This window comes from Antennarius striatus, chromosome 12 (assembly GCF_040054535.1).
Source record: "Antennarius striatus isolate MH-2024 chromosome 12, ASM4005453v1, whole genome shotgun sequence".
In the NCBI taxonomy this organism is placed as follows: Eukaryota; Metazoa; Chordata; class Actinopteri; order Lophiiformes; family Antennariidae; genus Antennarius; species Antennarius striatus.
The window spans coordinates 4,227,754-4,252,346 of record NC_090787.1 but is presented as its reverse complement, the minus strand read 5'-3'; the positions used below and the strand labels follow the sequence as shown (position 1 = coordinate 4,252,346).

Here is a 24,593-nt window from a genome sequence, read left to right as displayed (position 1 = left end):
TTTAGTGGCTTTAGACACATTTATCAGTGTCCACAGCCCTGGGACAAGTTGAGACACATTTCATACAGAGGATCCCAGCCAGGTTTCAAAATATATAGGGTAATTTATCAGAAAAATCACCCTGGGCATGTTGAGTCAATATCGGACAATGTCAGTATGTAGTGGAGTGTTGACAAACTATTTTCTTTCAGCTCTGCGGGTAGGAGAGAGTCTCACGATGCAGTGCGTGCATGCATCTCCATGCCCTGTCCAGGAATGTCCCTGAATGAGATACAAGGACATGGTGACATCATCGGGGACCCAAAGGTAAATGAAATAATTACCTCACACATGTTTTATTGGAAGCACAGCCAATTTAAGTTCTTATCACAAAATGTGTCAGCAGACATTCTCTTTTACAGTCTGTGCATTTTTTGCATTAATGACTGTGATATAAGAGACAAATAACAAACAATACAAATCTTTCAGGGGTTCAATATGCTGACTTCACAATTTGGGGCACATTGAACTAATATGATTCTATGAATCAGACAAAAAAAAACCCCCAAATGGTTATTCATTGAGTAGTCTCGTGATGACTCTGAGACTATCAAGGCTAGAGGTTTTTTTGTCTACAAGTACTTACATTAGAAAACAGCAAGACAATATTCAAAAAAGCAAAAACCATATATAGGAATACTGTTCATGTGAAGGTATGAAAGAGCATGTGGGTAACGCCTGCTTGTCCTTCAAACATGCAAAGATGCAGATGGTGAACCTGAGAACCGACGGTGAAAATGGATCCACGGTGAAGAGCCGCAACCAGGATGCTGTCATAGGTCAGATTTTTCTATTTCCTATTGTGTAAGATTGTTCTCACATCCTTACGGTAATGGATGCCCCGTTAACATCCTGATACAACACTAACTCAGCAATGTTAGCGTTGTCATTCTAGCCTAAAGGTTTTATCTGTGCTTACCGTTTTGCAGTTTGCAGACAGAAGTGAAGACCAAATATGACAGATGTGTGTAAGTCCTAAACGTGATGGATTTGCTACTGGCAGTCAAACAAACATGCAAAATGCAGACTTTTGTCAGTGTGCTGTTTCATCCATATCTATGTACATTGTATTTGTACCTTGTCATTACTTATTGTTTTTGGTGGCGATGTGAATCCAAGCAAGTAGGAACCATTTCAGCATGATTGTATTTCACAAGTCTACCCTTTACTGGGGGCATTGTACATATGTAGCATCGACTGCTCATCCTTGCAGATTCATACACTGACGGTTTGCATGCCCAGGTTCATCCAATCAAGATGACCCTCTTCACCCTGGGGGCTATACGCTCCACCCTGGGCAGGCTTAGGAGAAAATGTGGATCCTCACAAGTACAAGGAGATCAACTGGATTGTGTCTGAACTTAATATTCTACTGGCATTAAGTTGGATTGCTCTGGCCGTAAATTTCAGTCCTAGCTTCCAAATTTTAAGCCAAGGTCATGCAGCCAGGTACAAATTTTTCTAAACACTATCCATCGGCCACTGTAGCCTTCAGAGAAAAGCCATAGTGGATGTTTTAGGCTATCCAGCATTTGAAGTAATTTATTCAGCATTTTTTTAATCATTTTTGATCATTTTACATTTAGATTTTAACTACGAGCTCCAAGGTCACCATTAACAAAAACACTTTTCAAGGGAATGGTGTCATTGTCCTGCTGAGTCAATTTTGTATGAAAGGATTTATGTATCACAAGAATGGAGTAAGTTGATGTTGAAACAGCTCACAGAAAATAGTTATTTCCTGTTTAAATGCTACTCAGTTGTTACCTCACAAGTTTTTCCTTTTGGTGGAAATAGTAAAAATATGATGTTGGCACCAAACAAAACAGTAGAAATAAAATATTTCTGCAGCGCGTAATGAAATAAGCAGCGTAACAGCGGGAATACTTTCACTATACTTCCAAACGAATACACATGACTGATTAAACCCAGCAATCTAGTAAAAGTAATGCATAAAAACTCAGTCATTGAAAAATGTTCAGAGGAGACCATAATTACTTGTGTTCCAACCAAATAGGTTCACACAGGTGTGTGTAATATGAATTAACTCTGAACTCTTAAATTAGAGAAACTCCAGAGGTCTTCATAGGTCCACTTGTTCCCTATTAATTTAGACTAAGTGTGATTGGGTCAGGTAGGGCTCTGTTTCATTGAATTTTGTCACTATGGCTTATCCCTAATGGATGAATGACCTAACTGTAATAATGAAAGCAGAAAAACGTGACTGTTGACGCAGAAAGAGACGGAAAAGTGAAGTTTGGCTAAAACCACATGTATTCCAGCTTTTAAATCATTGCTGCTCATTCATTGGTGGTTATGTTTCATGGCTTCAAGTTTAACACCTGTCCATTACGAGTTGGGCCCAAATCTGGAATTAGAAATCATCAAAACACTCAAGTTCCCCTCGACTCAATAACACTTTGGCGCAGATGTAAACACTTTTATTTACCGTAAATACCACCTTGTTGAAAGCACAGGTGAGAATCCAGCCAAATAACAAACACAAAGTGGTCGAGTAACAGGAAGTAAAACGTGATGAGTTTATTTTATTGCGGTGCAATTAAATTAAAAAGTAGCCGCAGACAAATCTGTCCACATCCATTCAGTAGCGGACTACAGACGGGCTGTTGTGTGACGCCATCGCCGAGGCGCCGCAGATATCACGTATGTTAGATACCGACAGACGCCTGCCCTCAGGAGCTAATCACCTCATTAAAATTTCAGCACCGCACCAGCTAAGCACAATTCAGTCAATTAACTTTGTATTTAGCTGTGAGTTAAATTACACCAGACAGACTTGGCACAAACTTCACGAAGGTGACGGAGCGGTTTTTAATCGGAGCGACAAATGAAGAAAGACAAAATACATGAAATGTTGATTCAAACACATAATTCCGTTTTTTTTAAGCTACTTTTTAAGAAATTAAACTTCTTATTTTGACAGATGACTGATTGACATGCACATAGTATACAGATGGCTGCATAAATTAATCTGTGCACACATTGTACAAGTGAACTTTGCGTTTTTCTTCTGGCTATGTATTGTTTTCACATTTGGGAACAATTTTTATTCCACAAATTAAACTTTCCTGACATCTGATGGATACAGATGTCAGGAATCGCCACCATGTTGTTCCTTGTTTTGTCATAAAGAACTCCGATCAAAGCAGATGTCAAACATGGGCCCTGATCCTGTCAATAAATCTGATGTAAGACATTTTCAGAAGCACATTTTATTCTTCTGTTTAGCTGTAATACCAGATTTTTTATGATAAAACTAGCAAAATGAGACAAAATAAAGCACCACCTGATTCACTGTGGGTCGCCCAGTTCAATTTTGGCGCATTTGTTTATTTTGGCTGTTTTTGTTTCTAACATTTTGAACTAAAGAGACCTTCTTCTGTTTCCACACAAGAAAACTTCTTTAAATATATCCGTTAAAGTGTTAGAATCAGGAGATTGTTCCCGCGCTGTTATGTTGTGACATCGAGCAGGTATTGATCGATCTCGGTGCAGACTGAAGGGACGAGGAGGATAAAACCTGTGTGCATGTGAAAGGCTCGTTGGAACCAATCACCTCTCAGCGTCCGTCGTTCTACCTTTCCAGGGAAGAGTGTGTTACAGAGTTTCTTGTTAACTTCCAACTTTCGACCGATCCGATCGATAACGTCTCTGTTCTGTGTCCTCTCATATCAATTATTGGCTCTTGTTTACCAGTGGATAAAAATAAGCCATTTTCTGAAGTGGTGCTTCGCTAACAGACGTTGACACTTGAAGCTAATTTTCAATCAGCGATCGTCACATTACCGTCAAGGAGGTTCCACTTAATACATCTGCTGGGATGCATCAAGCTAAATAAAGCTACTGCAAGATGTTCTGTACTCTGACATTCGATTATTAGCACCTTGTTTATCGCTAAGAGGTACTGGTTTATGTTTTTTTATAGTCTCCAACTGCATTTCCATGGCAACTAATAGCTTCAGCTTTATATGCGTACGCTTACCTCAATCACACTTGGACACCAGTTAGCATGACGTGACTTATAATGAGGCAAATCAGAAAAACATGAATCAGTTGGAGTGCTCTGGCTTCAAGATGAGATAAGAAAAGTGAAGATAAGTGAGCTGGTAGACACCCAGAGGAGGGTCTCAGGTGGACCTGCCTCAATTAATAAAAAGGGGAGCAGCTGGTGCCTCCGCTCCGGCGTGCGATTGCCTACAGGTTACCGCCACAGGGTAGATATTAAACCACGAGGCTGCTCGGCAACAGCTTGAGGATATCTTTTCTTATCCTGATTGCGCGCTAACTGGGTGGACGGGTGCTGGGATGCATTGAGTTTTTTAGAAAAGCGAAAGATTGTCTATGACAAAAAACTCTCTGAAGTCTAAATATTTAAAATGCACACAGATTGGACTCTGGGCAATCAGCGTAACAACTGTGATTTAAGGCGTAACTCCGTCAGACACGTTTGAGACGAATGCTAAATGCTGCTTCTTCACGTTGGCGTCGAGAATTGATAGTTGTGTTTGATACGCTTCAAATAAAATACACGCCTTTGGAGTGTATTTTGCATCTCATGTGCCATTTTGTGCGTTTCATATCCACAGTGTGATCAGTGCATGCTGGTTGTTGCACACCCATTAAAGCAGTGGTTCAAGTGGGCTTGATTTGCATTGGCAGAGCCGTTCTCTTTGGCAGGGTTATATGTACGGTGGTGGAATTAGCTACCCTGCCTCACGCTTATGCATAATTACATCGTACTGAATCACCAGTTTTTGGACTCGGCTTACAGGAGGGGAGTCTTTGTCAAGTTAAGCGAGAGACTGCCCATTTTTTTGCACGTAACTCCAAGATCTGCTGCTTAGCTCTGAAACAAACAGCGAGGAAAACATGGCAAGAATAACAAGGAGGCACGGGGGGAACAATCAATTATTGATTGGTAAAGCTGGTTTCATTTGATAGAGAAAGCTCTTTCACTGATTCACATCCTCTGTTATCGTTTCTGACGCCGGACAGCTTCCTCCACAAGAGGAACAGCCGCATGCAGACGTTTTTATATTTTAAAGGTTGCTGTAGCTCCACTTCAACCATGGTTACCCTGTTGTTTCATTCCTGCCCCCCCTCTTTGCCCTTCACTTTGAGCCACTTCAACTGTTCTCCCTGTGCTGCAGGCTTTGGCTGCAAGATGCGAACGTTGGACAGTGGAATTGGGACCATCCCCCTACCCGAATCCTGCTCCTTCTTCTCCTCCTTCCTGCACCTCCTCCCAAAATCCTCATCCACCCCAGAACAGTCCCTCAATCCTCCCCCGAGTGAGGATGTGTCACCTTCCCCGTTACCCCGGTGGAGAATACCCACCGGACTAAAGGACAGCAGCCACGCAGGGGTGCCGAACTCCCTGTCCGACTCCTCCATGACCCGTGTCCCGTCAGTGCCTTTCCCCACTGTGGCCTTCCTCCAGCCCATCCAACCCCAGTCTCAGCCCATTGTGACCTCTGCCAGTGTGTATGACACCCAGTGCAGGTTACCCCGACCATCACAAGGTACAGTAAGCCATGTGGGCTGAGATGATGCTGGTGTGGTTCTGTGCTGTGGAGTCATCCATCCTCATCTTTGTCCAGTGTTTCTTTTTTTTTTGTTTTCATTTTACAATCTTTGTTTTTGTTCAGAGGTGATTCAAAAAACTCTGCTCACACTTGTTGTAGACTTTTCCCATTAGAGACGTTCAGTACGTGTTTGTGAATCAATGTTATCACTGCCCACAACACCATCACAAAAACACCACCCAAAAGACTTACACTCAAGTTCTGCTGATGGAAACACGCAAATATCAGAGTTTCTTGCATTTAAGACTTTTAAAATGTTTGCGTAGTCGTCAGTGTAGCGATATCTAGCTAGATAAATCAGGTGACATTCGCTACAGGAGTTGTAAAGACCAGCTAACCACCGAACTTACATATCGTACTGTACATTTACTTTGAAGAGTTTCAGATAGTTATTAAAACTTTAACAGTTAACAAGATAAAAAGTCTGATTAGATGAGACCTGGTGACGTTTGGTTGTCTTGTTCTAAAAAGAAAAACTGAAAGAGCAGCTAAAGCCTGATGTCTGATATTCTAGCACAGAACCAGCCGTGGTGCTAAATGCTGCTTGACCTGGGAATTAAATTAAAATTCACAAACAGAACTCATAAAAAACTTTCTAGCTAATCAACCTAACATCTGAAATTTGCAGTAGAACAGTTAAACTCATTGGTGTCGGAGAAGTTCAAATAAAAAAAACATAGCCTTCTAAAACTGGTCTAATTTATGCCTGTGTGTATCATTTAGAGAAACCCATAGAAAGTTACCCAAAGCTGTTGGAAAATTGAATGTTCACATAAGTTAACAAAACACAACATTTCTAGATGTTGCTGATATTATAATTCAGAAATATTTCACATAATACTTCTAAAGTAACCTAGGTTGTCTCTCCATGTCTGAAAAAGTGAACTTTAGTTTCACTTTCAAATGTTTTTCTTTTTCGTTTCAGGTGGTTGTCACTTTAGAGCCAGAATTTTCAATTTGTCATCTTTCAAGATGTCATCCAGCGCTCCTTTAGCGTCACTCAGATCTGCCGCTCTTTGAATTCAGAATGATAATCTCGCTGTCTTTGAAGATGCTAGAAGTCGGCTGTGTCAATCTGTTCTGCTAACGCCACATTTCAGTCCTCTGTCAGACGGGAAAGAGAATCAAATTTGACTTCTGAGAAATCCTCTGAAATCAGTTTCATTCTGTGTTTTTTCCAGGTGGATTGGAACCAAAAAAGTTGACCTATATCAAATCAAAAACACGAACTACTACGAGCAAAAAGACAGAACAGACAAGACTTCAACTTGCCACCTGTAAGACACAACGAAACAGGTTTATTTAAGACAGTCTCTGTGTTCAGTCATCAGTATTTCCATATTTTATTCAGTGTTCTTTTTGGATGCTAGGTTATCATCTCTGAAAAGTTAAAGTGACAAAACAAAAGTGAATTTCCAAAATCCATACTGAATTAATACTCAAAAGGTTTATTGCCCCATTAAAATAGACTATTTCCAGAATAGTTACCTCGGAGCTCTTGTCTGACTGTTGAAATCAAATTCACATTAAAGCTTTAAAACTCTCCAAATGCCAGGGTCAGAAGAAAAATTAAAAAACAGGATCTATTTTTTAAAGGCTTGTGGAAAAGTTATTCGATCTACACTCAACACGGAGACAAATGTAGAATCTGCTTTCAGGTTGTCAAGATCAATTCAGAGTTTTTTGACATTGTAGAAGGAAGAAGGACGCATTGAAGATGAGGAAGTTCTCTTTTTCGCCATTTAAAATGCTTCACCTTCACTGCAAGAACAGCCCCAGGAAGAAGCCAGATAGTCGTAAATCAAATCAAGCTGTCTCGTATTTAGCAAAATAAAATGTTTGCTAGAACTAGAATAAAAGTCTGGCAACTGGAAGAGAGCAATGGGCCCTAAAATGAGATCAATTGTGGTTTTATGAGCGTGAAAATTAATCGTATTAAAAATGGATGCTCAAAAGAATTTTTTTAAAGAAAAACTTTTAAAGAAACTTTGTTTTTTTAAAATATTTAGAAGACAAACCAGTTTTGGAATATCTTACTAAACCAAAATGAGATTTCTTTTTAATACAATTCATGCTTGACATCATTATTTTTTCTTTCCACTAAAAATTCAGATTTAGCTCCCACAAACCCGGCTTTTTTATTTTTACTTTGTTGAACTTCGGTTTTTTGGCAGCGCTCCTGTGGAACTCATTTCAATCCCCACTGAGCGGAAAGTGAGCTTAATGGCGGCGGCTACACACATGACTAACACAAGCTTCCCCAAACATCATTTGCATCTGTACAGAACATTAACGCTGGTGTTTAGGATATGAGTGTGTGTGTTTGTGTGTGTGAAGGATATCCCTGTGGGTTAGAAAAATAATCTTGCAGAAATAAATATTCATTAATAGTTTGGGGGGAAGCGATTAAAACGTTCATTTAAAATTTTCTATAGCATAAAATGATACGTTTAAAGTGAATCTGACCCATTGTTAACCAATTTATGTGGACGTGATGAAGATTCGTTTTTCATGTCATATGACAAATCATAATGACTGTGATATATGGCAGGTACTTCACGCCGGGCAGCATTTGCATGGCTCCATGCTGCAGGATCTGACTCTCCCTTTCTTCCATTTCAGAGTTCATGAAGCCGAATGAATCAACCTGAAGCCGGGAATCAAGCAATCAGCTGGATTTATCACCGCAACACGCCCACGCTTGATCCCTAAATCCCACAGATTCCACACATGAGTCTGTGAATCAGGATGAAACGATCAGAACTGGAAAAAAAAAACACACCAGTGAGCTCGGCATCGCTGACTCCCACCTGACCTCGGCGCTCAGGTGCCGGGTAGCCTTCCAGGTGTAGCGCTAAACCTCTGCAGCTCATTGGCTCTAAGCTGCTGCTTGGATTTATGAATATACGAACCCGCATTTTACGATTTTACAAAGCAAGTTCTTTTTAAGTTAGCTACCGTAGAATTCTTGTGGCTACCTGTGATCATCATCATCTTATCTCGAGGCTGATTCACCTTCATATCTGTGCGATAACAGCGACAGCATCAGTTATCTTCTTTTTACCGTCAGCGGCTTTGATCGCTTAATTCCTCAGATGGGATCAAATGTTTCACCGAACCTCAACACAGTCACACAAAGCTGGTTAACAAACAATTCATTTTCACATCCAGCGGCATTAGCATCGCATCCAATTTCGAGGAAATCACTTGCAGGTATAGCATCCTAGCTAGTCCGCAAGCACACAGTGGATTGAACTTTGTTGCTTGAAATCATGAAAAATATTGATTAATGTGTGTCTAAACGCTGAATATCACCACCAGAGCTCCATAGAGGGGCCGGCGGCAGTCCCTATAGAGACCCTGGAAATAAAAGGTCATGTCGTCACATTCATTTGTGTCTCCAGACATTCAATAAATGTGTGTGTGACGATGCACTTCCGCTTTCAATCTAGTAAAAGGCGCAAATACATATGTCAGTAACGACTGTTTTAACAAGGCGACGGATTGAACCATATGAATCTGATTCCATCTCTATGTACAGCACTAACTACTGATTGCCATACATGAGCTCAATGCCTGACTGAGTCATGTGATCCTTTAAAGTGTGCATTCGTTTTTTATTTTATAGTCACTATGTTGGTATCTTGCATGCAAACACCTTTCTCAATGTAACCACAGAAATACACCGTATGGAATTGGATTTTTAACGCCTTTTAAATGCGTCATCCGTAATAAAAGCGATGTCATTTAAAACGAGGCGCCGCGTTCTAATGAAACCTTTCAAACGGTCTTTTCCACAGTTATGACATCAAGACGTTTTGCATGTAACCTTAGTCATGAAGCACCTGTAGGTACATAGTGGACGTTGTCGTGCTAGCTCAGGGAAAACACCATTTACTGTCTCTGATAGACGCTGTGGATTCGAGACGCCAACCTCAACTTTAACACTCACGACTGCCGGATGTCATGGAAACACTTCAAGAACACAACCAGAACTGGATATTTCCCTCCTCAGCTTTTGTCTGTACATTAAACTGTAAGATATCTCCCCGCCGTAGCTCGGTTTCTCTCTCTAATATGTATGCTGTGTCTTTTATGGTGACGTTTTTTGGTGTTTTGAATGCATCCCCACATATTTGGTAGCTGCTTTTGCAGACTTTTTCCCCTCTTTGTTGTGTAGATATTTGCCAAAACACATATTGCCAAAATCACATACTCAGAAAATGAATGCAAATAAATCTACATATCAAACTTGTTATGGTAACTATAGCCATATTCTTAATGTAACATACAGCTATGGAGCACTTTCATGTTGCACAACGTCGTTGGTCATGTCTTCTCATTAGTTACCTCTGTTAATCTTAACTCACTCGCTTCACGTGTTATCTGCGTCACGTTCACACCAAACACAGGTTTAGCGACGTAACGCGGGTCAGACGAGGCGTCGATGGATCAGGGATCTGATTGGCTGTAACAATACGGGTAGATGGAGCATGGCGTCCGACTTCACTCTCACAGGAGTCTTGTATTTTTTTAGCATTTACTCCAATGCCCTGTGTTTGTTCTCAGCACCATTGAGTGTAATCTGACATTTATTGCACATGTTGTTTCTCACTATCGCAGTTATTCTCCTTCTAAACGTTTGATTTCAGAGCCCAATGACAACAGTGATGTTTTTTCTTGTGACAGTCACCTTAGCATTGAGAGTTGTAAATTGATGATATTCTTTGTTTTATGTAAAAGAAGAAAGAAAAATAAACTATTTCAATACGTATATGACATTAAGGGTGTGCTCTTGTGGTCTGTTGTGTTCGGCTGAATTTATGTGGCCCTAATTTGACTTCAGGGGGAATTCTGTGATGATGGGAGATCATTTTAGTCCAGTTTGAGTATCCACTTCAGATTCTATGTTTTCTGTATGAAAGATGGAAACACTGCAGAAAATTGGAGCAAAATATCTTTGCAATCTCCATGACAAAAACTTGGTTTTTCATTAATGTCAAAGTGAACCATTTGCAGGATACAAACTAACATGTAATGTCTACCAAATCAAGGTTTGTCAAACCTCTTCCTGTGATGCAAATTTGATTTTTGCTGGATTGCGTGTGAGGCGAATGTGACGAAATAAGAAGTAATAAAGTAGAAGAAAAGTAGAATTAAAGAAAGGTTGTGCCTCAACACCGGCAGCCTGAGGTCATGACACCTATCTCCGGGTAAGTGTTGACATTTCTTATCATCCATCCATAAAGCCCATCAGAAACTTTCCAGAAGTAAAAGCAAAAGTCTGACATTTGGAGAAATACTCCCCTGAATATTTTCAGAGTTGTCTCTGAGTTACTACTTTATTAAAAAAGAAGCAGGAGCTGAGAGAAGGTTAGGTTTAGCTTAGCATGAAAGGTAGAGTGAAACAGGTCTGGACTGGACAAAAAGACGAAGTCTTATTTTAAACTATTAAATAAAGTACTAATATAGAACACACACTCACCTTAGTCCACCTTGTTGGTACCAGGTTGGGCCAACTTTTGCCTTCAGGATCGCTTTAATCCTTCGTGGAATCGAATCAACAACGTACGAGAAATGTTGCTCAGACACTTTGGTCCTTACTGACTTGATAGCATCCCACTGTTGCGGCAGATTTGTTGGCTGAACATCAATGATGAGAATCTCCCGTTCCACCACGTCACAAAGCTGCTCCATTAATTTGAGATTTGGTGTCTGTGGAGGACATTTGTTCAAGAAACCCAAGAAACCAGCCTGAGATGATGGGAGCTTTATGACACGGTTATCCTGTTGGAAGTAGCCATCAACGATGCAACGATGCTCAGTTGGTACTAAGGGTCCAAAGTGTGCCAAAAAAACATCCCCCACACCAGTACACCACCACCAGCAGCCTGAACCGTTGAGACAAGGCAGGATGGATCTATGCTTTCATGTTGTTGATGCTAAATTCTGACCCTACCATCCGAATGTCGCGGCAGAAATTGAGAATTGAGAATCAATCAACCAATCTTCTATTTTCTAATTTTGGTGATTCTGTGTGAATTGTAGCTTCAGTTTCCTGTTCTTAGCTGACAGGAGTAGCTCCCAGTGTGTTTCCTGTCGTCTTTCCATCAGCTCAAACCCTTCTGTCCATTCTCCTCTGATCTCTGGCATCAACAAGACATTTTCTCCCATAGAACTGCGCCTCATTGGATATTTTTTCTTTTCCTGACTGTTCTCTGTAAACCCTAGAGGTGGTTGTGCCTGAAAATCCCAGCAGACCAGCAGCTTCTGAAACACTCAGACCAGCTTGTCTGGAACAAAACAACCACACCCTGTTCAAAGTCACTTAAATCACCTGAGCTGCTGCCACGGGATTGGCTGATCAGAAATGTGTGTTAACGACCAGTTGGACAGGTGTGTCTAACAAAGTGGCCGGTGAGTGTATGTGGAAATGTTGTCTGTCATCAAGGATGGACAGTGAATACATCCATCTAGTCGAATTTGCATAATCCCACTAACTAAACTAACTCCTCATCTGAGGCAAAACAAATAAAATAAAATCAAAATCCAAAGACTGCTTTGCTTCGTGTTTCCTGATAAACGTGTTTTGCTAATCTGGAATAGAAAAGTGATTGTTGGCAGAGAATAGATTGGAAAAAAAGCTCAGCTCACCACTGCAGCCTGATTGATCATGTAGTTGAATTGACTATAAATATGTGAAAAGTTGTGATTTCCTGCCCTGATTTTTGTCTGCAGGTTTTCTGTTCACAACAGGTGGAGCAGCCTGTGAGGTAAAACTATGGGAATAAAGCGGTAACATCATCTAATAACTGCTGGCTCAGGAGTTCTGACCGCTCCAGTAACCTTCTGTCGCTCGTGCTGTCGCAGTAAATAAGTCCTTGACGTAAAGGCTCCCTTTTGACTTAAAGGTCCTGATTTAATAAACAGTCCTGCATCTGATCCGGCTCCGAACACAAGCTCATGCTTCACCCCCAAATCGAGTTAATTCTGAGCGTTTCTGTCAAACAAGCTTTCCTTGCTGTTTTAACATGCGGGACACGTTAGACACACGGGACGCTAACAACTGATGCTTTGAAGAAGTCGGTGCACAACGTCATGTTAGTCAAGTAAAGGTTGGCTCTCAGAAAAACGTTTTTCAATCCGATGCATAAAAAATAGAGTAAATCAAGTTAAGCATTTGGAATGGTCATGTGACCGCTTCACCAGCTGCCCATTGGTGATTTTTACTCTCATACCAGTGGGGTTTAATTACCTTCATGGACGTCTCATTTAAGACTCGCTGTAAATCTTCACATCGCCTACAGTTGGTCCACAGAGGGGACTCGTAACATTTAAACTTGTTCTAATGTGTAATTATCCAACTTCCAGTCAAGCTGATTAGGGCGGTAAATCACAAACATCTCCTCTGCAGAGCCAACTCTGTTTCATCCGCTGATTAAAACAGAAACTTATCAGTTTGGATCGCAGCTCGCTGACGTCAGGCCTCGATGGAGAAACACTGACGGAGCATCCCGGGACCCTGCCTTCATCTCTGAACTCGTCTTCTTCTTCCAGTTCTTGCTGGATGAGTCAATTCAACCATCAGTCTTCAAGTTCTCCACTGTTTAGATGCAGTTTTGAGCAGAAAAGGTGAATTTTCATCCTTTAACACGCTGATCTGCCCGTGTTATTAGTTTTCGGAGAGGCTTTTGAAAGGTGCTTCATTTCCCAGCTTTATGTCCGAGCCTTTTCGCGATGGATCGCTTCTCTGTTTACCTTTAACTTATGATGCATTTCACCGCCTGCGATATTTACCTCAGGCTCACGTTGTTTTAAGCCTCCTTTTATGATTTTATTCATGAAAAGCAGCCATTAGAGGCCCCACGATAAAACTCTGCTTGAATTATTCCAAGCTTTGTTTCCATTAGGACAATAAAATAAAACACACGCAAACAAAAAGATGCAGTTTGAGTTTGTCGGATGGCGAAAAACTTTTCAGAGGTTTGTGCTCATAATGAAGTTCACAATGAAGGTCATTCAAAGGCAGCTGGTGAAGAGGCAGGTCAAAGGTCAAGTAGGAAAATAGACGTGAAGGCTTGTTGGTAAGACAGAAGTGATTTCCACAAAGTTTTATCCTGTTGACGACCTCGTTCGCACTCGAGTTAAAGGACAGGCCTTAAATAATTAATTTCATGGTAAAGGCCAACACACACACACAGCAGACACACTTTGTATTCCATTTCCGTTATTCCTTAAAAGCAGGAACTTCTGGGATGGATATGGATCATTAAAACGGTTGACGTTAAAGAGACGAAGCTGTCCCCGAGCTCCTCCTCCAACCGCGGCTCAGAGGTAGTTTACTTCGATAATAATTAAGATCACATTTAACGCCAGGAGTCACCAGACGAACACGAGAGCCGAGATTCATTCTCAGCTTTTAAATAACATTTCTCAACTTAATCAGACAATTTAGTGTCTTCAAATCTTCATGCACTTTTTAAACAGACTGCAATATCCAAAAACATCCAGTGATAAATTCTTACTTTCAATGGTTTTAGCTCTAAATTCAAATGCTAGATTCAAACACATGTGGTTACTGTCATTAATTTGTTTATTTGTTTGTTTATTTAGTAGTGATAAAAGTAAACATCATCACTATTTAAAGAAATGTGTTTAAGATTCCACTCGCTGAATATAAAGGTAAAAGGGTTTTTGAGAAAGTAAATGGAACAACAAATATGTACCCTTGAGAGTGTGTGTGTGTGTGCGTGCGTGCGTGCGTGCGTGCGTGCGTGCGTGCGTGTGCGTGTGTGTGTGTGATTCCTCTGTGCTCCATAAACTAATTAAAAACACATCAGTGGTTGCAGCGGGTGACACGGTCCTTCGCTGCGCAGTAGTTGGTTTTAATCCCGTTGCTCGGATACAACCATCAAATATGCATTAAAATAGTCCCAAACTTTTCCCTGGCTTCAGATGAATCCATTAATTATAATGCGTATAACTTAATATAAGGGAGTTTGACAGAGTGTTTTCAAGGTGCATCCTGTGCTGTGATCTACTGTATATGTTATGGTGCGGCTCTGAGTTCATTTTGCTTTTAGCTCCTGAATGTCACATTAAATATAAAACAACACTGTCACAACAAGGAGAGTCGATGCTGTAGATCAGATGAAACAAAAGCTGAACATTAAAGTCATTTTCAGCACAATAAAAACTCTGATCTGAGTCTGTGGAGGTCAAAGCATTCATTTGTGCTCAGTTTATGGTTTAATGTCCGTAAAATTATGAGCAGATAAAGAGTTATTAAGAATATTTATGGGGGTCATAACAGATTAAATGAATTATCGTTGGATATCTATCTATCTATTTCTTCAAACACCAGGACTTATTTTATTTGCCTCGTAAAGAAGGTTATGGTGTTAACTGGGAGGTTGGTTGGTTGGTTGGTTGGTTGGTTGGTTGGTTGGTTGGTTGGTTGGTTGGTTGGTTGGTTGGTTGGTTGGTTGGAGACTATGACAGGATAGCCAACCTATAAGCATTAACAATATATTCAGAAACTGGTGGTGGCAGCTGATGACTCTGCTGAGACTGATGACAATGTTGAAAGGATGAATCATATTTATTATTATTATTATTATTATTATTATTATTATTACTATTATTATTATTATTTAATATTGATTGAATTTATTTTTAACTTTTTTTTCTTTATGTAATTACACAAATATAAAGCAAACATACAGGGGGAGGGGCCTAAAGGGGGTGTGCGCTCTACTGAGTCATTCTATTGTGAACGCTTGTTTTGGGTAATTTTAATAAACTTTAGTGATCAATTTATTGGAGAAAATCGATGAGTTTTTTATTTATTACAGTAAAATCAAACTTCTACCCAAAAAACAAACAAACCCGGAACTGGAATCAACATGAAAAGCACACATTGAGAATTCCTCAGCATCGCCAACTTATTTAATCACGTGGTGCAAAATACAGTCACGAACGAGCCTGTGTGTGCACGTGTGTCTACGTCAGCGGCGGATAAGAGCGGAGCCGCACCGCGGGAGGTGCGTGGCTCACCATGGCCGGCTGTCTGCGCGCCTCAGCCCGGGCGACCACCCGTCCTTCACGCTGCTGCTCGGCGCGTCGCTAACGGACCATGTCGTTCCTCACCGTCTCCACTCTGCTGCTGCTGCTCCTCTTCGGCTCAGGTATGGACAGACTCGTCATTACCGGGATTTAACGCCACTTTTATGCCATCCTTTCACACCAAAAACTTCCAGCTGAAACTCCGGGTTATTCATTTGGAGCGCGGTGACTGATGAGAACGCGTCACGCTGCGCGCACTGCCCGGAGCGGCCAGCGCCGGTTCTGTTTTCCTTCATGGCTTCTGACTCACTAGGAGGATCAACAACTCACATTTGGGATGCATTTATGTTTTAACATTAGAGCCATTCCTTTGCTATTTATCATCGATAGAGATTATTAAATGCGCGCCGTGGCCGTGCACATAGGAGCGCCAAAAAAGACGCAGGTAAAGTTTGCGTAAAGATTCAGATGAGCACTTCAGAGCCAAAGCTGCTTTTGCCAGACGTGAGATGTTTTCATATCATAAATGTGACTTCAGTCATGATGTGCAGCGGCAAACCAAAGAGGACAGGAGCGTTTATTCCAAGTCTGTTTTACCGGGCAGGAATATATATGGACCCGCGGATAAATAAAGATGTAACCACTCAGAGAGGAAAAGGATCGAGTAGAAGCTCAGCTGAAAACGATACCAGAACTTAAGAATTCTGGACCAAGATTGAATTTTTTGTTTTTTTTGTTTTTTTTGTTTTTGTTTTGCATTAAATGTCATTTTGAATGCATCCACACTAATTTTTCATGCATCATCATTTGGTGTGTCTGATGTGATTTGATTTGATCGCAGAGTGAATCCTGTGATGCTGTGATATTTAGCATATTATTGAAAGACAAAATAAGAGACGGAAGCAAATGACATCAGATGTAAAATTATAAGGATGTGATGAAATAATGCAACAAGCTGCTCAAATAAATGCAGCAAATTGACTCGGATGCAGAGGAACAATTGAGCATCTCTGTCGCTTCGATTGGAAACGGTCAGAGTGGAAAAAATGAGGGTTTTAAAGATGCCATTTAACTTTGAGATGAAACTCAAAGTAATTTTATTCATGATGCTGAAAATACTCGGTGCCTCTAAATGAAGAGCGTGTGTGTGTGTGTGTGTGTGTGTGTGTGTGTGTGTGTGTGTGTGCGCTGCAGGGCTGGCTCTGCAGATCCAGTGCTATCAGTGTGAGGAGATGACACACGACTGCTCCTCGCCGGAGTTCATCGTGAACTGCACCGTGAACGTTCAGGATACGTGCCAGAAGGAGGTGCTGGTGAAGGATGACGGTGAGTCACGGCTGCAGCTCCTTTAGTGTGTTTCTCACCAGAGGTGCACAGATCTTATCGCACATAAAGAGGGAGGGGATTTATATTAGAGAGTAAATACAAGCAATAACACAAAGCCAAGTTCATCGACTTAAAAGAAATGAGAATTCCGTCTTTATCTGCTGAAGCTCAGGCTGATAGAAAAGGTGCAGCTTCCTCCTGAACTCCAATCCTCCTGACCTGAAGAAGATGAGGACTCGTTTTGAGACTCTGTTCAACAACTCGTACGTGCCTTCAAAGCTAAAATCTTGATCGGTTTGAGGCAAAGAAACGCCGGCTCACAAGAGGAAGCACCTGTCAGATAAACTAAAGGGCTGGAATACATCCTTTTGGGATGAGAACCAAACAGAAGATGCCGTCTAAAGAGCCTTAAACTCTCACTTCTGTATCGGCTGCATGTCAGGAACACAAAAATAAGTCGAAACGGTCATCGTGTCGAAATTCCACTTATCATGCATCCTCAGTTTCATGTCTGTTTCTTCTTCTCTGAGGATCTCAGAGCAGAACCGACAGGCTGGCCTCGATCCAAGAACATCAGATTAGATTTCTGGTGATTCGAATCGAGGATTTTTGAATCGAGGCGCTCCGTTCGGAGTCTGAAGAGGAGGCGTGAAATCAATGCAGCTTAAAGCCGAAGTGACACCACTGATGTCTGCATGTGGAGCGTTGGGCGTGTTATTTCACCAGTCGGTCCAGGTGTCGTCACCACACAGCGGGAGGCTTTATGTTGTCAGCGGTGTCACGAAGAAGGAGAGAGCTCTGTCTGCTGAGCTGATCTGAGGTCAGCGGGGACGCGGCCTCCAGTGCTCCAGTCGAGGATGAAAGCGTTGGCTTGCGGTCGGTATTTCAGACTCCGGTCATGGATATAAACTATTCCACTTTCATCTGAGGAGAAAATCTTTCAGCCTATCATTTTTTTTAGGTCTCCACAAAATAAACTTGCACCAAGTTTTCTTCCCAGTCGCCCTTCGCTCAATGCAAATATTGATATCGGGGTGTGGCCAATCGCTTTCGCCCGCCAAAGATGGACGTTTTGTGATCATGTCTGCAAGATATTTGAATTAAACAAAAGTTTCCACATCTTTTGGTCAGGTTTTGTGATGAATCGTTGATTTTCACCATTGTGCACACTCAGATCTAGATTTTGGATGTTATCCCGTGGGGTTGAAGTCCCTGTGAAAAGAATCTGACGATAGTTGCGGATCCGCCATGATGGGAAAACCTTTTTTTTTTTTTTTTTGTTACCAACTCATAAACCACTCATTATTCCTTGGGGCTATTATGTGAGAATACGTCTGATGGGGTAATAAAACATCAGTCCATCAAATTCAGGGATTTTAATCACCTGTTGGAAAAATATTCTCATCCCACTTCGACAGATTCTGTCAAGCCAGATCTGATGGTAAAAGTGCTCCGGCTTCTGTTTTAACATCTTAAATCAACACATTAACAAATCGGTAGTTGAAGGAACGTGTAGAGCAACATATGACGGCGTGTAAGTAAACCCAAACGCTTTAGAGCGGTTTATTTTGCCTCTGCAGCTAAAAAAAACTGCTTCCTTTTCACTAATGAAAACTGCGTGTTGTGCTGTGTTCACCCATGCTTCTACCGCGGGAGGTTTGACCTCACGCACTCAAGGTCGACCCAGCGTCCCGGGTCGACTTCGTTTACGCACCCGGTGAAAACTGGGAACCCTCTCCTCCCTCTTTGTGCCGCGTTTGAGTGAAAGCAACAAGCCCCCGTCTGGTGGTTCTCATTCGACGCCGCAGAGTCGACGGCTCTTTAATAAGAAAATTTCCACATGAATGCTCGCGTACATCCCACCCTTTATCTCTGAGGGTTATCGTTATTGCTGCAATGCATGACAAGGAGGGCTTAGAAATTCAACTGACCGCACCTCTTCGCTATTTGAAAAGCAATACACACAATCACGAACACACCGCCACACCGGTGCGGCGCGCGTAAGTGATTAGAATTTAGCACATTTGCCATATGATTGGCTTTATAAGCCGGTGACTTTGCATGCCGTGGGTGTTGATACGGCGCCGATGGGACAGAGAAACGCCGACACGCATCCTCAATTGGTCTATTTCCTGTTTCCTTGGCTCAAAGATTGGTCCTCATTTATCTGGAGGTCGTCGTAAAACCCATCTCCGACAGCTGACCTATCGAGCCGAGGAAGACGAGAGCCGCCAAAGCGTCAAGGTGTGACTCAAGAGAGAATATCCTCCATCAAAAGTATGGAGAGACACAACGTCCACTCGGATAGCGGCGATTTGTCAGTAGGGAAGACGGGCCTCCGATCCAAACCTGTCCTCTACGACTATCATCAACGCTTCCCCCTGATTATGTCTGCAGCAGTGATGAACGAGTGTGTCTTTACTTTGTTGAGGACCATCCTTCTTGCACAGGAGGGCTCAGCCACGCTTCAACGGGCCACCTTTCATTGCGGCATCCCCCCATCCCTCCCTCCAAAGCAGGGTGGGGGGTGAGATGAGCTGTGATGAGGGATAGGAAATTGGCCACTCAGTTTCTCAAAAGGCAATTTCTGAGAGAAGGTGACTAAATCCATGTGCTCACACACACAAACACACACCTGGCGGAGCTTTTTTTAAAGCTGCACTAATCAATGGTTAAAAAGATTTAGCAGCCAGATGTTTTCGGAGCTAAAAGCAGAGGGAACACGTTTGTCTGTTGAACAGGAAATGAGATTCAGACGCTCATGTTGGAGTTTCTTCTCTAGGTTGGTGGTGGCGGCTGATGAACCTGATGAATGATGGAGAGGTTTTAAGTTAAAAAAATTTAAGTTTTTAAGTTAAAATAGAAACGTTTTTAGATGTGAACAAACCAGAAGAACTACTTTAAAATTTAAGTTTAAAGTCAGACGAGTGGGAAGCAGTCACGTGTAATGTAACGTGATTGTCAGGGGCTCCAATGGATGGAAGGGTTCCCCCTCGAGCTCTTCTGACAGTCGTCTCTGAAGCCCAGACGCGGTTGATGTTCTGGTCCAGGCTGACGAAGGATAGGGTCATATTTTAAAAAGTTTGTTTGTTCCATGATGTGCATGTTTTGTTTTTTGTTTTTTAGCCTTCAATAAACCTTTATTGACAGTTGTCATGTCGATGCCGCCCTGTCTGCTTCAGCTAGCCGCTGGTTTAGCAGAGCGGCATTGGAACACGTTATTTACATGTTAAGAATCGTCACGTATGTTACAGAAAGTGCCTGAATAGAAGGAAGGAAAATTGGATGGTTGGATTGGATTGGATGATGTGCATGTTGGAATGTTACTATAGCAACAAGTTCTACCTATTATTTCAGAAGGTTCTAATCTTTTGTTAACTACATGTTTTCTGCATTTCCATGGCAACAATTTGTTGTTAAACCTTTGAAATAGGATTAAAGTTGTTTCCAGAGAGAATATAAACATACATTTAAATCAGACTTTTATTTACTGAGAATTTAGTGTTAATTATTTGCGTCTCCATGGCAACAAAATGGCCCTTGTCCTGAGGGGGGGTGTCGTATCAACTATGTACTCTCCTCATGAGTCTTGATTTTATCTCAGTACGGTGTAATTTTCCAGTTTTCCTCGGCACAGATTTGATCTGTTCGATTCGTAATTTGATTTTGATCGGTGGAGATTTGTCTGCAGATTCTTGGTTTTGAACTCTCTTACGAAAAATCGAACGTGCTCACAAATCGAGGAGATAGAGAAACTTTATTTGAATACCAATTTAAAACGTCATGTTGGACAATCCAAACAGACGTTTTCACACTTGGAGGTGTTAAACGTTTTCATCACCGGGTGTGATTGAGCACTTTACTCTGACACTGCACTAATGGGTTAATAGAATACAGAACCAGACGCACCTAATATTAGAATAATAGAAACACAACCTCATTTATAACATAGATTAACTATTAACTCGTATAACAGACGCTTAATGGGATGTTCTCGGTCGGTTCAGAATATGTAACGTGAGACTGTTCTTCGTTTTAGACGGGCAAAGACGATGTCGCTCCGGGGGCTTATCTAAATTAACTTGTGCAAGTCACTGAAGTTAATTTATGATATCAGCTAAAATGTAAATCAGCAAATGTTCCATCACAATGGCTTCCTGTGGTTACATAGAGGGACTGAACGAGGGAGGCTGCTCATTGGTCGATCTCTAGACTTTGCTTTGAGGCTCAAACTTTGTCAAAAAAATAGTAGTTTTCTTCCTAAAGCCAGACGTTGATCATCTGGGTTCAGTTACTCAGTGATCATTTAATGAATCACTGGCAGAATTAAATCAAATAAAAAACTTAAATGTGTTTTATTTGACAAGATTCAACTGTCACAATGACGTCTACCTTTAAAAATCTGGATTTATGTCATAATAAATGAGCTACATCTCATTTTTTGTTCCTCCAACAACTTTAGTTCCATTAATCAAACCTCCACATTTGAAAATTACTCACATTTTACTTTATATAACTTTACAGTTCTACATCTCAGAGCCAAACTTTGTGTCTCCAAAGTTGGTCATTTTGAATTTTTCTCATTAAACACTTTTTTCCCCAAGCATTAAAAGAATAAATCTTCTCGCTTCTTAAACTGCAAACGTTTAACATCTAAAACTTTTTTTATTTTGCTGTGGATCCAACCCATATCATTAAAATACAAGTTAATGCAGTAAAAATAAGATACAAATAGTAAACCTGATTTATTTCTGACATGATTGATAAACGTTGATAAACGTTTATCAATCTTGTGTCAAGCTAACTAACTTTTCGGACTTTGACCCAGTCAGTAACTTTTCTTTATCCCATCATTCTTCTCGAGAGTTTATTTAACATAACTGCGCTGTGGAAATTACAAACGCCTTCGCGAGAGCTTGGAACATGACGGCTTTTATTCCTGGACGTAATTCAGGGTTTTATCACCCAAAATACCTGCTGTCATTTTTATCATCCCCGCTGACTATTTATCTCCACGACATCTTTATGTTGGCTCATAGACCAACTGCTATCTAATTTCACTGCGTAGTCAGGCTTGATTTAGATGGATAATTAAATTCTGCAGGCTGACTGATACACATCCAACACGTCAAACAAGATTAGTCTATTCTTTCAAGGTCGGTCGCTGATGAAGACGTTTGGTTCAGAATCAAAGGACTACGTGTCCACAGGTTAGGTTCACTTATAAATCGATGTCGACGCACACGGTTTCAGACGCAGGAAGTTTCTCGAAAGTCAAAAATAGTGACGCAGTTAAAAGTTCAGAGTTCTGTCCGTACCAGAGGACGATCTTATATTTTCAGGCTCATGTCAAAACTTGTTTCTTGAGCGTTTTTTCTGTCCACAGATGCAAATGAGAGCCAATGATTGGTCGATTTACGTGCTACAAAAAAAACCCTCCGATATGTTGGTCTCCCCTCTTTATCTTATGCAGCCGACCGTGATGATTCTCATTAAAGAGTGCGAGTTCTCCCAGAGCTGGAAAGTCGATAAGAAATTTCACCCTTTCGCCTATAAATTAACTCAATTTAAATTGAAGTGCTGAATCTCAGATTTGCACAAAGGAAATTAAATGTCCCTCAGGCCCTTTGCTTGTTATAAGGTGAGTGCTTCCCTGTTGTCCCGTCACAGATCCATCGTGGTGATATTATATAAATAAACGCAGCTCTGCACGTATCCTTCACGTCTATAATAGGGGTGAACTGAAGTGTATTTGCTTTCCTGGAAAAATTGGCTGTCAGTTAAAACCAACCATCTGACGTTGAAATGTTGTTTATTACCAAGTTTGTGCCGCAAGCTGTCGTCAATACGTTCAAGTTTATGACGTCACCATGATTACGCCAAAATACGCCAATGAAAAATGCCTGAAAACTCAAAAACTAATAAAACTTGTCCAATTACCAAAAAAGAAAAAAGAAAACCCTGTGATGTGAGGTATCAAACCGCTGGAGCGAGAAGGGAGGAGTTACAAGTTTAAATGAAGTTTCTACGTGAACGTATTAACGAGTACGAAAGAAGTCGGAGGGAAGTCGGAGGTGCGGCGCCGAGGGGCGAGCTCGCTAATAAATCGCCCGTGTGATTGGTAAGTGATTGTTTGAGGTGAGAAAAGCCATCAAATCCATATTCTCCGCCGGTGACACTCTCTGCTGTTACCACACTTCATTATCCACTGACTGCCCCTCTTATCGGCTCTCGCCATTTTCCAATTACCTCTGGAAATAAAAGGCAACAGAACATACCGCCGTTAACACCAGCGGGATCGTCTTGATTCCGCACGTCTGTCCCATAGGTTTCTTTTTGACCTAAAAAAGAAATAAAATGCGAGACGCCAGCGCCGTTTTCATCTCCTGGCCGTTACAACAGGACGAGGTGTCTCCCCCCACCCCCTCCGACATTTGGAGACATTTCCGCCGGATTGCTCCGACGCCTTCCGGGACCTCCGCTGGTATTTGCAGAATGTAAGACACGGCAGGATGCACAATTTAAATGAACATGCGGTTATATCTGTTGCACTCTGGTGGAGAGAGGAGCTGCACGTTACGAGGGGTTACAGGAAGTTCATCTGAATCTCTGTGAGGTAAAATGTCACCAAATGTTAAGGCCTCCCTTCTATAATCTCACAAGTTCCAACAAGTTTTTCCAGCAGATCCACTCAGATCTTTGAGGGAACTTCCTGAAAAGTTCCCTATTTTCTTACACTCTTACATCCTGTTAAAGCTTTTTTTTTTAAAGTTGCATGCCAAACCTCATAATGGTACCAAAGTTCTCCAGGTCAAACGGGAATCTATCTGGACACGATCAGAGTCTTGGAAGGTTGGTTCAGCTGGAGAATAAAGGACAGAATGATGCTAAAGGTAGTCTGTGACGGGTTCGTACTTTTCCTGATGGATAAACTCCAACGAGTTTAACTTTTGAGACTCCAACAATTATGTCAGAAGTGTGTTTTGATGAACGTTGGTGCAGAGTTCATACGCATTCCCAGAATGAGCTTTTAATTACCGACACGTTGCTAAAACTCATTGTGCTGGTACAGATATCCCTCATTTATACATGATAAAAAGCTTCACTACATTGCATATTTTTAGCAGGTAGTCGGGAGATTAGGCTACATCTGCACATCATCAAGCATGTACAGTTGTATTACAAGAAACTGACATTATGCTAATTTCTGTCCTGATGGCAAACTGACCATAACGTCTCTGATTTTGTCCTGATTTCAGGAATTCACTACCGCAAGTCGTGCGCCTCATCGGGAGCCTGCCTCATCGCGTCGTCCGGCTACCAGCAGTTCTGCACCGGCAAGCTCAACTCGGTGTGCATCACCTGCTGCAACACACCGCTGTGTAACGGCCCCCGCCAGAAGAAACGACCGCAGCCTTCAGCGGCGATTCCCCTGACCGCGCCGCGGGTCGTCGTGTTGGGGCTCTACGTCCTTCTGGCCGCCGCCCTGTGCTGACAGGCGTCCAAGTACCGCCTGTTGAAAGCGAGGACGTGATCTGGGACTATTTCAGTTGAGAA

The 24,593-nt window shown here is 41.6% G+C and overlaps 2 protein-coding genes across 6 annotated transcripts in view; both read left to right on the top strand.

The window, feature by feature from the left end:
* The window catches only part of LOC137604934 (nck-associated protein 5-like), a 39,505-nt gene extending 29,086 nt beyond the window's left edge, over window positions 1-10,419 (top strand). Inside the window, exons 10-14 of one of the 5 annotated variants that reach the window (XM_068329184.1) lie at window positions 192-306; window positions 743-818; window positions 5,211-5,582; window positions 6,827-6,922; window positions 8,268-10,419. In XM_068329184.1, coding sequence (XP_068185285.1) covers window positions 192-306; window positions 743-818; window positions 5,211-5,582; window positions 6,827-6,922; window positions 8,268-8,269 — 661 coding nt within the window. In that variant the 3' untranslated portion in view covers window positions 8,270-10,419. Of the gene's footprint in view, window positions 1-191; window positions 307-742; window positions 819-5,210; window positions 5,583-6,826; window positions 6,942-8,267 lie in introns of all 5 variants that reach the window. The other 4 variants (XM_068329183.1, XM_068329188.1, XM_068329187.1 and 1 more) reach the window with 4 other exon arrangements.
* Window positions 10,420-15,673: 5,254 nt separating this feature from the next.
* LOC137605067 (ly6/PLAUR domain-containing protein 1-like) lies at window positions 15,674-24,553 on the top strand. Its single transcript, XM_068329429.1, has 3 exons — window positions 15,674-15,832; window positions 16,905-17,036; window positions 24,296-24,553. The coding sequence occupies exons 1-3, from the start codon at window positions 15,781-15,783 to the stop codon at window positions 24,529-24,531; spliced, it is 420 nt and encodes a 139-aa protein (XP_068185530.1). The 5' UTR covers window positions 15,674-15,780; the 3' UTR covers window positions 24,532-24,553.
* Window positions 24,554-24,593: the final 40 nt, after the last annotated feature.

Coding starts and splice junctions, on each gene's coding strand:
- LOC137605067 (XM_068329429.1), top strand. CDS start 15,781: ATGTCGTTCCTCACCGTCTCCACTCTGCTGCTGCTGCTCCTCTTCGGC. Junction 15,833..16,904: donor GCTGCTCCTCTTCGGCTCAG/GTATGGACAGAC, acceptor TGTGCGCTGCAG/GGCTGGCTCTGCAGATCCAG. Junction 17,037..24,295: donor GGTGCTGGTGAAGGATGACG/GTGAGTCACGGC, acceptor TCCTGATTTCAG/GAATTCACTACCGCAAGTCG.